This window comes from Gymnoscopelus microlampas, assembly GCF_963454915.1.
Source record: "Gymnoscopelus microlampas genome assembly, chromosome: 3".
NCBI classification, from domain to species: Eukaryota; Metazoa; Chordata; class Actinopteri; order Myctophiformes; family Myctophidae; genus Gymnoscopelus; species Gymnoscopelus microlampas.
The window spans coordinates 14,269,922-14,283,821 of record NC_139940.1 but is presented as its reverse complement, the minus strand read 5'-3'; the positions used below and the strand labels follow the sequence as shown (position 1 = coordinate 14,283,821).

At 41.9% G+C, this 13,900-nt stretch overlaps 1 protein-coding gene across 1 annotated transcript in view; it reads right to left on the bottom strand.

Annotated features, from left to right (window-relative positions):
• Nucleotides 1-498: 498 nt before the first annotated feature.
• zyx (zyxin) overlaps nucleotides 499-13,900 on the bottom strand; it is a 29,020-nt gene continuing 15,618 nt past the window's right edge. Inside the window, exons 4-10 of the mRNA XM_084052084.1 lie at nucleotides 13,053-13,148; nucleotides 11,195-11,989; nucleotides 9,430-9,571; nucleotides 8,413-8,582; nucleotides 5,462-5,640; nucleotides 4,617-4,737; nucleotides 499-3,293 (exon numbers count right to left, since the gene is read on the bottom strand). Of these exons, the coding sequence (XP_083908210.1) occupies nucleotides 3,180-3,293; nucleotides 4,617-4,737; nucleotides 5,462-5,640; nucleotides 8,413-8,582; nucleotides 9,430-9,571; nucleotides 11,195-11,989; nucleotides 13,053-13,148 (1,617 nt within the window). The 3' untranslated portion in view covers nucleotides 499-3,179. The remainder of the gene's footprint in view (nucleotides 3,294-4,616; nucleotides 4,738-5,461; nucleotides 5,641-8,412; nucleotides 8,583-9,429; nucleotides 9,572-11,194; nucleotides 11,990-13,052; nucleotides 13,149-13,900) is intronic.

Genomic DNA, 13,900 nt, shown 5'->3' with positions numbered 1-13,900 from the left:
TTATATTATAAAACATACATGAACCACTTCAGCCGTATTTTATACATGGGCTATTTGAAAATAGACGATATACACGCTAACAATGCATCGTGTTATGAGCTTGTAGATCTGGTATTTTCAAACATTTTAGTACTTTTACTTTTGGTACTTTAAGTATATTTTGATGCCAATACTTTTGTACTTTTACTCTATTAACATTTTGAACACAGGCCTTTTACTTGTAACAGAGTATTTTTATATTATGGTATTGCTACTTTAACTTAAGTAAAATATCTGAGTACTTCTTCCACCACTGGGGGTCATCGGGTCTCCTTGACACATCATTGAAAGAACTTGAACTTATGTTTGGTGAAAGTAACATGGACAGCAGAGGAGAGGAAAACTAAACCACCACACATTTCCTAGACTTTGTGTATAATTCTAATCTCACACAGGGATTACATTTAGCTAACAGGTGGGCTTAATTAAAAGTCACATTAATTTAAGACAGACAGCAGATATTTTGGCAATTAGCGGTTTATTTATATTTAAAATGTCCTAATACAGCCCAATGAAAGGAGGGAGGTAAATAATGAAGGCATGTTTAACCGTAAACAAATACACATTCACACAAATGTAAAAGGAATTTATAATAAAAAAGAGAACTATTATGGAAAGACAAGGCAATTATAATTAATGTAATACCACTGGACAATTTTAACATTAAATAAATGCAACTGTGAAGGCCCCATAAAATGTGAGCACGCTGTGATGATAAAGGCATGGTCACACAGGAGTTTGTGCAAAAAAAATAAAATAAAAACAATATTAACAACGGTGATATTAATACTAAAAACATGATATACCACCAACAACACAGCTAGCATGCAATGCTAAGTCACATTTGGCCATAGGGTTCGGCTGTTCTGCATCCTAAATGCTGTTTTACTGTGCCAGGATTAATCTGAGAACACATGGGAATTTTATTTTTAAAGGAATGAATAACTATGAATGTAGGCTCAATACAAAAAAACAACAATGGAATACAAAAGCTGGAGAAGGCACATTGCCCAATGTAACTGATGAAGTACTGATGAAGTATCATACAACGGATAAACACGCAAAAGTACAATAGATGAATGGAAAATAGTGGTATTCACTTGGATAATATCAAAAACGAACATGACCGATATACTGTGCACAACACAAAATAAAATAAAAAGTATACCCAAAAAAAAACACATAGTGAGTGAATGCCACAAGAACAGGCAGTGGTTTTAATATCCACTGACAAATTTGAAATACATTTTGAGGGTTTGATCACTATATGTTTACAATAAATGGCCTGCACTTTGTGGGAATAGAGCTCAAAGCTATAAGACTGTGCTTCTCTACTGTCAGGACAAACTGTATTAGACTGATTCTGGTAACTGTGGAGCAAAGAAAAACAAAAGGTTCTAATAATAAGGTGTCATTAGAGTAGGTTTTTCAATGATGCACTTAATACTAAGATCCATGAAACTGTGACATAATTCAGAGCCGTAAATGCCAGCAAAAAAAAACAAAAAGAAAAACAATTTCCAGCAAGTCATCATTATAGTACATTTCTCAATAATGCACTCGTTAACAGAATGCATCTTGTGCCGTGACATTAACGTCATTCTGAGACTAAAGGGATATTAATCATTTCCATACATTATTTCACCAAAAAAGGCATCATTATGGAACTCTGCAATGATCAAATGATATACTAGGTCCTGTTTCCAGCGGGGCAGCCAACATTTACCACGCTTACATTTAACACCATGAGCTCATTGGAATGGAATCTGTGCTTAACTTTGTTCTCTTTGTTTTTAATGGCAATAACATGCAAAAATACTTTAGCGCTTTAAAATCAGCATCAGATTCTTTTCACAAGAGAACCATCAGTTTGATCTCGGCTTGCCCTCGGGTTGTGTGATCATACGACTAGGGCAACAACAACTACAAGTCATTTGTGACCAGGGCATGCCTACTGTATAATAAATCAACAAATTCACATCACACAAAGATAAAATACTAACAAGAGCGACATTCACTGTTTTGGTCAGTTTTTTTCTTTTTTTGCAGTCAGGTCATAGAATGCCATGCTGTGAGAGCAAAGCGGTGAGAGAAAGCACTCTGTAGGCAGATAAGCGAGAGGTTTGCAGGCACTACAACTGGGCTATTGCCTGATTTTGCGTGCCATGTCACACACCAAAAATAGCCGCACAACAAGCTCACAACAACATGTCGCATCGCAAAACACTCTGAGCTTGTAGATCTGCTATTTTTGGTGCGCAACACCCACAAAACAGGCATAAAGGTGTACTGTCCTACCGGCCAACCAGAGTCGAAAAGTCAGAGAAAGACTTGTGCCCTGTTACTTTAATATGGAAGCCCATTTCTCATGTCACTGAAAAAAGTTAAAAAGGCCTGTATTAAGACTTGAGACGCAGTTATGACTTTATACCTCAGAATTCAAAAAACTAAAATTTCAAGAAAGAAAATCAAACATTTGACATACAAGTCACAACTACAAAATAAACACCCATCAGAGATATAAAGTTGCATATGTGTGAGAGAAAAAGATACCAGTACATTTTATTCAGTGGCAGAAATGGGCTTCCATACTTAAGTATATGTTAGTGTTGATTACAAATATTATTACCCATCACTTTCACCACCATAACACTGACAGGCAAGGAGATGGACAAGAGTACACCTCAACATAAAGCCGTTATGTTTATTGGGGTATTAGCAACCCATGAGGCGAAGGCGAGTAGGAAAGGACACTGATGTGGCTGCTCTTTTGACAAAGCTGGTCTTGTGCAAGTTCTGCTGGGATATTCAGCGTAAACATAGAACGGGCCATGGAATTATAGGCTGGTATGAGAAGGAAGGCCAAGCAGAAGAGAGATTTGTGGAAAGGGAAGTCTGTTTCGGTGCAGTACATTACCTCTGCACCGACGAGGGGAAGGAGAGAGAACATTACAATGTATCGGCATCATGCAATCGCGCTCTTTCGCACTTGCACCCTCATACTCAGTCAACGTGCTCACTCACACCTGCGCACATGTAGAAAGCCCTGTCGCAAAGGCAAAAATGGCAGCTGAATGGATCCTGTGCTTTTGAGTTTTGGTTCATATAGTTTGGACTTGAGTGATGGCCGATTCCGCCAATCACTGCTTGGCCTGCCTGGCTCGCTGGGTGTGGCACTTCATGCAAAGGATTCTGCCGTCCAATGGGTAGCAGCCGTCGGCGTCTGCTTCTATGGAGAGGGGGCGGGAGCAGTCCTAGAACAAAGCAGGTAGAACGACTTATTGTTACACTGTTGCACACTGACACACATTGGCCCTCATTTATGAATCCAACATAGAAACCAGCACAGATCTGACCGCAGAAATCATCTCGTGACAGGGTTCATGTGTGATTTATGAAATGGTCGTATCACGCCAATCACAGCTTAAGAATGGTTGGGTGTTGAGAAATGTGGTGGCTGCAAACGATCGTCATTTAAATATCTCATCCTTAAACTGTATATTCTCGAGTTTTCAACTTGAAGTGAAATATGGCCAAGAAGAGAAACTTCTCCGACGTGGAGACAGATATTTTAACGACGCACGTCCCCATAACCACTTAAAATGTTTTATTTCACAAGTTCAAGGTTGTTGAAAACATTGTGTTTAATGTTCTCGTTCTAAAACTGATAGGCATGTTAAATAATGACCGCCCGACCAGTCCGTGAGCAACATTTCCCCGGTCGCCGGGTACGAAATGTTTGAGAGCTTTGTTAAAGTTTAATAAAGTGTTATTTTTCAAAAACTAAAGGGCTTTTAAAATATTGATCTCCGCTCCAGTCGGTGAGAGGAATTCATACAAAATGCATATCGGTCACTGGAGGCAGAGAATTTGAGAAAAATATGTTCTAGGGTTTTAAGTTTCTCTCCTGTACTGGGGGAAAAGGAAGCTGGACTGATGAATTGTATGTATCAATTATGGGATTAACTATTGTTGTATTAAGTTGTGAGCTTGTAGATCAACAATTTATTATGTTTTAAATCTATGACATTTTATAAAAACATCGATCTACAAGCTCCCAACGCCTTGCAACGCGAGGCGTCGTGAGCTTGTAGATCTGCTATTTTCACAATATTTATCTGTGGAATCAAGTCAAACAAAATGTCATGCCTCAACTCCTACACCACAAGTGCTTATCAGGGTGGGGGTTCCCAGTTCAAATATGATTATTATTATTTTGAGGTGTCGTGGCCTGAAAAAGGTTTAGAACCACTGCTATAGAGGTGGCAGCAATCCCTCAGTTTAGAATGGAAACATTTTAAGAGCTAAAGATGGTGGCACTAAAAACAGAAGACTAAACTGCCAGCAAAACTGGCCAATCAATGCACCTGTCTGTATGTCATGAAGAGAATCTGACAAACATAGACTTTATAAGTATGTATGTCAGAACTTTACCCATTCAAGAGACAGAACTCTTGTATTGTCATAACGTATACGTATGTGGAATGTACCAAGACGACGCCCCCAGTGAACCGACTACTCTTAAAGAGACTTTGTTAAGATAACTTTCCAGGGCAGTGTGGTTATAACTGTCTCACCTCACAGCGGTAACACTTAAGGTGGAAATTCTTGTCGAGGGCGACCACTCTGACCGTCTCCTCGCTGCCCGGAGCAGGGATGATCGGTTCATTGCAGCTCACACACAGGGGAGAGAAACGCCTGGAACACACAGGAGAGAGGTGTGACCTCCTTTCATTCATGTCTTTCTTTGACTCAAGTGTGTCTCTCTCTCTCTCTCACACACACACACACACACACACACACACACACACACACACACACACACACACACACACACACACACACACACACACACACACACACACACACACACACACACACACACACACACACACACACACACACACACACACACACACACACACTACTATCTACCCAGGGTTTGATTTGTAAAAAAGAAAAAGAAAAAAAAGAGAAAAAAAAAGAGGGGGGACATTTTCTTAATCCCTTAGGTCCTAAAGTATATATTTCCTCGTACGACAACTAGCAAAGATAACATATCTACAAGCTCAAAAGGTGTTCAATTGGGATGCTTTGTGAGCTCGTAGATCAGCTTTTTTTATATATAAAATAATAAGCATTTCTGTCAAATTTGCCCAAAATAGGGATGCCAGGGTGTGGTTAACATGAATCTTTAATTAAATCATAAACATTAAAAAACATATCAGTCAAAAAGGAAATGAGTGTATTTACTTCAGCCTGACCAGAAGCAGGTATAAAACATATCCCCAGCGGTGATAAAACATGAATGAAGAAGTGATACCGCCAAGAAGAGAAACTTCTACGACGTGGAGACAGATATTTGAGAGGGGGGGGGCATCCCAGCCCTCCCAGAATATCCACGTTGTTGCATGTACTGTACCTGTGGTAGTCCTGGACACAGTAAGGGTTGTTGTTGTCGTCGGTGATGAAGGGCACCCCCTCCAGGCTGCAGGCGCAGGTGCTGCAGCGGAAGCAGTGAGCATGGAAACATTGGCCCACCGCCTTCAGCACGCGGTCTGTGATCTTCTCGCCACAACGTGAGCACACCGCCAGAGAGCTCTGAACAGGATGAACAACAGGGGGTGGGGGTGGGTGGGGTCAGGCATTAGGGAGAACAGTAGTCTCACCTACAGTACAATCTACAAGTTTGTAGATTGTAGATAGGTGAGAAGAATTGCCGAACTACAAGCTGGAGCTTGTAGATCGGCTATTGTTGAATAGCCGAAGTGCAAGTTAGAGCTTAAGTGGTTAATGTATATTTTGTATTAATAAAATCTGCCAAGTAACTAGTGACTAAAGCTCTCAAATAGTTGTAGTGGAATAAATAATACAATATTTGCCTCCGAGATGTCGTGAAGTAGAAGTACAAAGTATCACAGAAAAAAAGAAATGCTCAAGTAAAGTAAAAGTACCTCAAAAAGTACAGTACTTGAGTAAATATATTTAGCTACTTTCCAAAGTATCAAACAAAGAACTCAAACTGACCGTCCAAGATGACAAACTGAGAGATACAGGAGATCACCAATCCCCATATTTTAGATCTTAGATGTATTTATGAGGTTATTAGATTGTAACTTAGATAATTGGAAGTTTTTTCATATAATCAGCAAAGTAATTCAGTGTTTTTAACGACAACAGACTTATAAACCTGTGATCATGCTGAAAGGTAAATAAACAATGGAAACAAAGTACACATTTAAGCACAGTGCCTGATAAAAAGTAAATCTAGCTGAGTCCATTATCCCAGTTGGTGTAGACCTGTAGGGGAAAACACTGTGGGTTGTTTGGAAAACGATTAAAATCCTCCAGGGCAGTGCTAAGCCCATGGTGCCAATTTAAAATAGTGGGGTGGTACTACTACTACTGTGGATGTAATGAGTCTGGCACAGTACTGTATTAAAATGTAATAATGTGTGTGTGCGAGACCACAATGGTTAATTGCAGGGACTAGAAAGTAACACGCACACCACTTACTTATCTCTTAGATAGATAGAGAACCTTATCGATCCCGCCGGGGGAAAATTCAGTTCCCAGAGGCAGAACAAGCGTCAAAGCAAAGATACAGAGTAAAAGAAGTACTGTAAGATACAACTAAGGGCAGCGACACAATAGCTAGGAGTCAAAAAGACACAGCATCACAAAAAACATCAGCAACGAACGACGGTATACAGTCCACCCGATACAGAACTGCACTATGCAGAAACAAATACACACAATCACAATGTCATTGCATTATCCTGCACTGAGCATAAACAAATACACACAATCAGAATGTCATTGCATTATCCTGCACTGACTGCGCATAAACAAACACACACATTCACAGTGTCAATTCCTTCCAATCTCTTCTGTGGTGCAGGGAATCAACATCCAAGTTTGAGGAAAACATCTGCATTGGATTTATACACCACTTAAATGTTCAAACATGTTCTGTTTTCTTTTCTTTTTTTCGTCTTCCTTTTATAGCAAGCAACCGTTCTACAAGCTCACGCTGACCCGTTGTGAGCTTGTAGATTTTCAAAGAACTTGAGGATGTTCATTTCTTTATTTCAAACTGGTATTGCAGTGGATGTACAGTATGTGTTTGTTTTTTATTTGTTTGACCGCTGTAGGAACATAAGTCAGGTTTTAAATTAAACAGATGGACATGCAGGCTCACGTCAAATGACACTTTCAGTGTGTCAGGTCCTTGTGTTGAGACATGTCTTGAGAAAGCTGAGTCGGACTGAGAGCCACCAAACCTACAGTACCTAATGACTGGTGACTAATAGGCTGCTATGCTATGAAGAACTTAAGCAACTTCCTCCAGGTACCCACAGGATAAATAAACCAGCATGAAGCTTCCTACGTGTTCAACAGATAGATGCTATTATCACTGCTACCACTTAATTTTCTGTACATTATCCATTTTAATCCATGCATTGCAGTCATTTAATGCCTTTGTTATTATAAGGAAAGGCAAGACTTTACAGCCCGACCGGGAAAGCATCTATGTCATTTTAGATTTTGTCTTATTTTGGAGAGTTCTAAACCATGATAATTACCAGTGTTTTGACAGATATAAAAAAAAACGTTTTGATAGATATAAATGTTAAATTATGTAAAAATTATGTACAGTATTAAACTTTAATATATGAAAAGAACATTTCCCCTTAATTATACATTTAACAAGCAAACAAGTAAATATAAAGTCATCCTTAAACTTTATTTTTAAGCCCAATTCATATATTTTTTTAAACTTCTGAAATCTATAATGACATGTACATAGGAATGTAATGTTCAAAGTGGTTACAAATCGGGACACATCGACCGCATAATTGCCAATACTGATGTGGTCAACAAAGTCAAATGAATGAAAACATTCAAATTCAAATCGACATCCCCAAGAGAAAAATCTATAAGCACATTTGTTACATTTATTTGTTTTAGCTCTTGCTCATTTGATTTTCCTACTTTGTCTCATCTGTTTATGAAAGTAGGTAGCTGATATATTGCACTTTTACTTTAGCGCTAGGTATACTCTTGGTTGCTTGTTTTAGAAGAGAATGCACTTAATGCTTCTGGTGATTAGTAGTTTCGTTCCCTACCTATGTTGAATGCACTTATTGTAAGTCGCTTTGGATAAAAGCGTCTGCTAAATGACTGTAATGTAATGTAAACACAGAGTGCTGTTCTGTTTCTTGCTGCAAACCAAATGTATCCACCTGGCACAAATAAGCTACAACTAGCTGAATCACAGATGGGGATAACAGTACATTTATAATATGCGTGTGTGTGTGTGTGTGTGTGTGTGTGTGTGTGTGTGTGTGTGTGTGTGTTGTGTATCCTCACCGTGTAGCAGTCCTCACACTGCGGCGAGCTGTCCCTGTCATAGAACTGCATGCCCTGCAGGGGGCGATGGCACATCATGCAGCAGAAGCAGTTGGAGTGGAAGAGTTTGTCCATGGCCCTCACCGCCGGCTGGGTGCGGGACAACGCCTCGCCGCACTTCCCACAAATCTCTGGGGCGACAAGGGACGCGTGAGACACAAACACACAAGGTCACTGACAACTTTCAAGACCTCTTTTTTTTTTAAACCAGAGCACAGATCACAGAATGGTTCCATTTCACTGGGAAGTGAAAGTGGGAAGTTGTTGACAGATTAAACACATTCATCCTCATGTCCTCTTTTTGGGGGCATGTCATCATACAGTAGGTGAAAAGTTTGAATTTGTTTTCCTCCAAAATGTTTCAAAAACATCAGATCTACAAACTCCCAACGTGTCTTGGTGTGACACTTTCTGAGCTTCGCCTTGAATTCTTTTTTAATAGGGTCGTTAAGTGGTTAAAGCTTTAAAATAATCTGGAAAATGTGTGCGTTATAACACATCATCATGTAGTTTTCCTGATTAATTCTGGTGGTTTTCTGGTGAGACTTGCCCATCACTGACACAGAGCAGAGTGCATGTGGGTTGCACTAAAATGACTGATTAGTAATTAAGATAATCTGCGAGCGCAGGGTAGTGAACAATGTACACAATGGTTAGACCAAAGAAGGGCTGTGCGATTATAGATAGAACGATTAGCCTGATTATTATGCTACATACTCATCATGGGTATTAATCATTATTATTAGCCTTGGGAAATTAGCTGCCTTTTCTCTCAATGTCTTGACTATTAAGTGCAGTTCGTGCTCTGAATTAAATGAAAAATTGCACAATCACACACTATACTGTGTGTGTGTGTGTGTGTGTGTGTGTGTGTGTGTGTGTGTGTGTGTGTGTGTGTGTGTGTGTGTGTGTGTGTGTGTGTGTGTGTGTGTGTGTGTGTGTGTGTGTGTGTGTGTGTGTGTGTGTAGTACTGTGTACCTGTAGGAGGTGAGGTGATAACTGGTGCATGTGTGTCCATGTCTTTGATAAAGTCCTTGGTCATTCTCTCCAGCTCCTCCACGTCCCTCATGGTGAAAGGAACACCACCTCCTGGGACCGCAACTGGACCAGAGGGAGAGGGCTACACACACACACACACACACACACGCACCCACACATTAACATAAGAATAATACTGCAGGTGTCCTTATTGTGAGTTCAGTGAATACAACAAGGCAAGCAGCTCACCGACACAAGAACTGAAAACCTTATTTCAAGGCAGGATGCATGAAGGCAAATAAACAGGAAACAAGAGGAAGGAAAATACATTGCAGACATAGTAACTGGCGTTGAGTTGATAATACTAACGCGGTAAAATCCTCTGTGTTCATTTAACCCTGAGGGTGTACAGACCCTTAAAGGCAGGGTAACAGATACTTTTAAATGCTGGCTATTCAAATAATTTGAAAACACAGAACTTAAATGTTATAATTCGGAAGTCTCCGACAATAAATGTGTTTTATAAAAAAGGTGTTTGAACAGCTAAATCTGCCCCGCAACATTCAGTTGAGCAGTTTTATGATGTCAGAAGTGAAAGAGCTAGACTTAAAACAAACCTGTAAATCTATAGACAAATACAAGTTTATATCCAACTGTATGACTAGCATTTAATGTTACACATTAAATGCTAGCCATTTACAACATTAATTTATAGGCCAATATTGTACCAAGTACTGGCAAAAGCGAATTCCTCTACTGTGCAGTTCCACTCTGCTACCAATATGGGGTTACCGTTTAAAAACTTCTAATTTAATTTATTTTAAGTCATTTCCTTATAATTATATGAAAAAATAAGCTGGTATTGTTTAAATATGGACTAGTATGTAAATATCAAAAGTTGACCCTTATCTTTTATCAGCTGGTTCCTAACTATCAATAATTTACCTGGATACCCCCCGAATCCCCCCCGGACTCCACGTTGGGAACCAGTGCTTTACAGTAATGAACAGAACAGATAGACCATGGTCTTTGAACTATCAGATTGCTTGGCTGGGTCTACCCGTTGTGTAAGTGGTGTGGCGAGTGCAACATCCATTATTTACACCAGTTCAAACCTGCATACTGAGACAAGTGCATTCTTCTGCTAATAGAGCTGTTGGTTAGTTACGGTTGGACAGATGGCTTCTGAAAACTTTTGCACAGCGCATGTCCTGCGTTTCATTTTTAAAATATGGAGTAGCTCTCCTGTTGACTGCTACCTACATTCTACTGTACCTGCAATCATACAAGATGCAGAACATACACCGCTCTACAATGTTAAAGAATAGCAAATGTGTGACCGTACATTGTTTTTACAGGATGCTAGTAACTATAGTAACTTAGAAATAAAGCTGTTTGCAGCATTTGAAGCCGTTTTGCTTTGTATAAATCCCACTAGAGCAGTGATTCTCAACGTTTTTTGATATTAGACCACTGACTCCCATTTGAAAAGAGTTTCACCTCTGGGACCCCCCATCTACAAAATCATCAGTGTTCATTTATCTGAGAGTACACAAATAGAACCAAATGGGCCCGTAAGGGTCCTCAGAGGTACAGACCGGTAAGGTTCCATTTGGTTCCTAACTATAAATCATTTAGCTGGGGAGCCCCTGGAACCCCCTCAAGGACTCCTGGGGGTGCCTGGACCCCACATTGAGAACCGGTGCTCTAGTCTAAAGAACAACATCTACTAAATGCCCCATATGTGAAATACGAAGGACCATACCGTTGATGAATTAGGGCTTTTCGCTGGTTGTTGGTAGGAGGAAGATGAAATCGTCTTGGCCTGAGAAACAGGGGGGGCCACACTCTGCTGACCGATGGGAGCACTGGGAGGACTCCTGATGTGGTTGGAGGCCGCGGGTGGCACCACGTTGGTGGTTGGAGCCGGCGGAGCAGCAGGTGGAGGAGGGAAGGAGCTGGTGGGGGCCTTCGGAGCAGCGGGTGGAGGAGGGAAGGAGCTGGTAGGGGCCGGGGGAGCAGCGGGTGGAGGGGAGAATGAGCTGGCGGGGGCCGGGGGAGCAGCGGGTGGAGGGGAGAATGAGCTGGCGGGGGCCGGGGGAGCAGCGGGTGGAGGGGAGAATGAGCTGGCGGGGGCCGGGGGAGCAGCGGGTGGAGGGGAGAATGAGCTGGCGGGGGCCGGGGGAGCAGCGGGTGGTGGAGGGAAGGAGTTAGCAGAGGCAGGGGGAGCAGCGGGCGCAGGAGAGAACGAGCTGACGGGGGCAGGCTTGGGCGCCCCACTGCCGAACGGTGCGGAGCCGCCGTGATTCAAATTCTGGTTGAGTTTCTGTGCCAGGGCGGCGGCTGAGGTGGCTGGTCTCCCTCCGAAGGCGGTCTTGGGGACCACGGGTGGGTTACTGCCCTGTCGGTTGGTTCTGGCTTTGAGCTCCTCTGCCCACGGTGCCGGCGGGGGCTTGTCTCCCATGTCCGGGGGAGGCAGGAAGGAGAGCGAGGGTTTGGGTGCCGTGGGAGGAGGGGCTGGGGGCTTGGGTGCTGCTGCTGAAGAATACTGGCTTGGTAACTGTGGACAGAAACACTTCTATAAACGAGGAGTCAGCATTTACAACAATGCAATTTGTGATGTTAATCTCATACATTCTGTAGCTCCCCCTGAATTCAATAGGTCAGATAGAGGCCCTATGCAATATGTGAGGCTGTTATGGACAGAAATGAGTTTTATCAGTAAAAGTATTAAAATTCCATCAATTCATTCCTCAGTGCTAGCGTGCAGCCAGCACTGGACGCCAAGAGGCTGCGGCCAGCCAGCTCTCCTTAATAACATTGAGTAAAGAGGCACTTGAACTAAAGCAAACATTTGGAGGGACTCCACGGTTTGAGCTTATCAGACGTGAATGTGTCTTTCTGATGGTTATTTGGAGCAGCCTGAACCAGTTCCTCCCAGTTGGATAAAAACACTCTCCTTTTATGGCCCTCTCTCTCTCTCTCTCTCTCTCTCTACAGATCCCTGGCAGCGCAATCTGCCCTCAGCACACACTCAACAACACTCTCCACTCGGTTGTGTATGCATCACTCGTTCTCGCTGAGCATTTATTCCCCTCTCAGCGTGAGTCACTGACCGCCTAGCCCGCCCTCTGCCTTCTTTGTTCGCTCTGCCCTCCTGCTTGTTGTGTTTGTGGCTCAATCATCACTGAGTTCCGAACCTGAACGGAGACAAAACCAGCCAACCCTGGCACCTCTCCAGACTATTTCCACTGACCTGCTCTGCTTTCTTTCTGTTCTCTCTCTCTCTCTCTGACCGCATCATTCCATTTCTGGGGGTGCGGAATACCTACACTGAGTCTCCCGTGACTCAAAGTCTGCAGTGGTTTTACCCTCTGCTTTATTCTGCGCTGCTCCCTGGCTCGTCACTCATGTTCTCCTTTAGCTGTGCTCTGAATCCTGTCATGGTTTTGTGTCGATGCAGCTACTCTCTGAGCTGCGCTCCACAACCCTGCCTCATTAAATCCTTTCCTTCTCGTCTTTACAAATGTTTCCCCCCTCTCTTTCTTTCCTTCCTTCTGTTCGCTTTCGGTCTTCCTTGCATTTTCCCTCTCTCTTCTCTCCGTCCTTCTCTGCAGTGCTACCTTGGGGTTGAAGGGTCCTCTGGTCTCCATCTCAGTCAGCAGGTCAGTCAGTGAATCCAGCTGCTGGTCAAAACTGGTCTGCTTCTCCACTCCCCTCTGACAGAGGAACAGAAACACAGGGATGGAACAGGGTCACAAAACTTGTACACACACCGACCAAAATCAGTATATTGTTGCTGTCAGGCGGAAACCTTGCATGTGTTCCAATGTAGTTATTTAGTCACTTTTATCTGACTAAATACTTATAAAACCAGACAGACTTAACCACTTTCAAACGTTTTAGATTTTTTTTTTTGATTTTTTTGCACAAAATGTAATTTCACCCACTGATTTACAAATGTAAACCTGTGATATGAAAAATAACGTATTCTGACCTGGCGTACCTATTTTGGCCATGTCTTGATTGATTGATTGATGTACTTTATTTAGTAAGACATGAGAACAGTAAATGACAGTACATAACAGTACATGGAAGTACAAATTCACAATACAAGGTCTACAATACAATACAAGGTCTCTATAGGCGTACATTCTCTAAAATGTTAAATGTGCAAAAACAGCAAATCAGGTCACTACACTTTGTGAGCTTGTAGATCGGTTATTTTTGCTACAGTACTTTTGTGCTCAACTGTCATACGACAAAGTATGAAATAGTTTATGCATTAATTTAAGAAATAAACATGAAATATGGAGATAACCAGGTTTCTGCCCAAAAGCGATCATATACTGAACACATACACATACACAGTGGTTGCGTTCTGTGACTTTAGGTTTCAGGATGAAAGGAAGCACATGCCATATGAGTACAAAGGTGCAGGGGAAGGAGGATGACAAATGGTGACACTAAA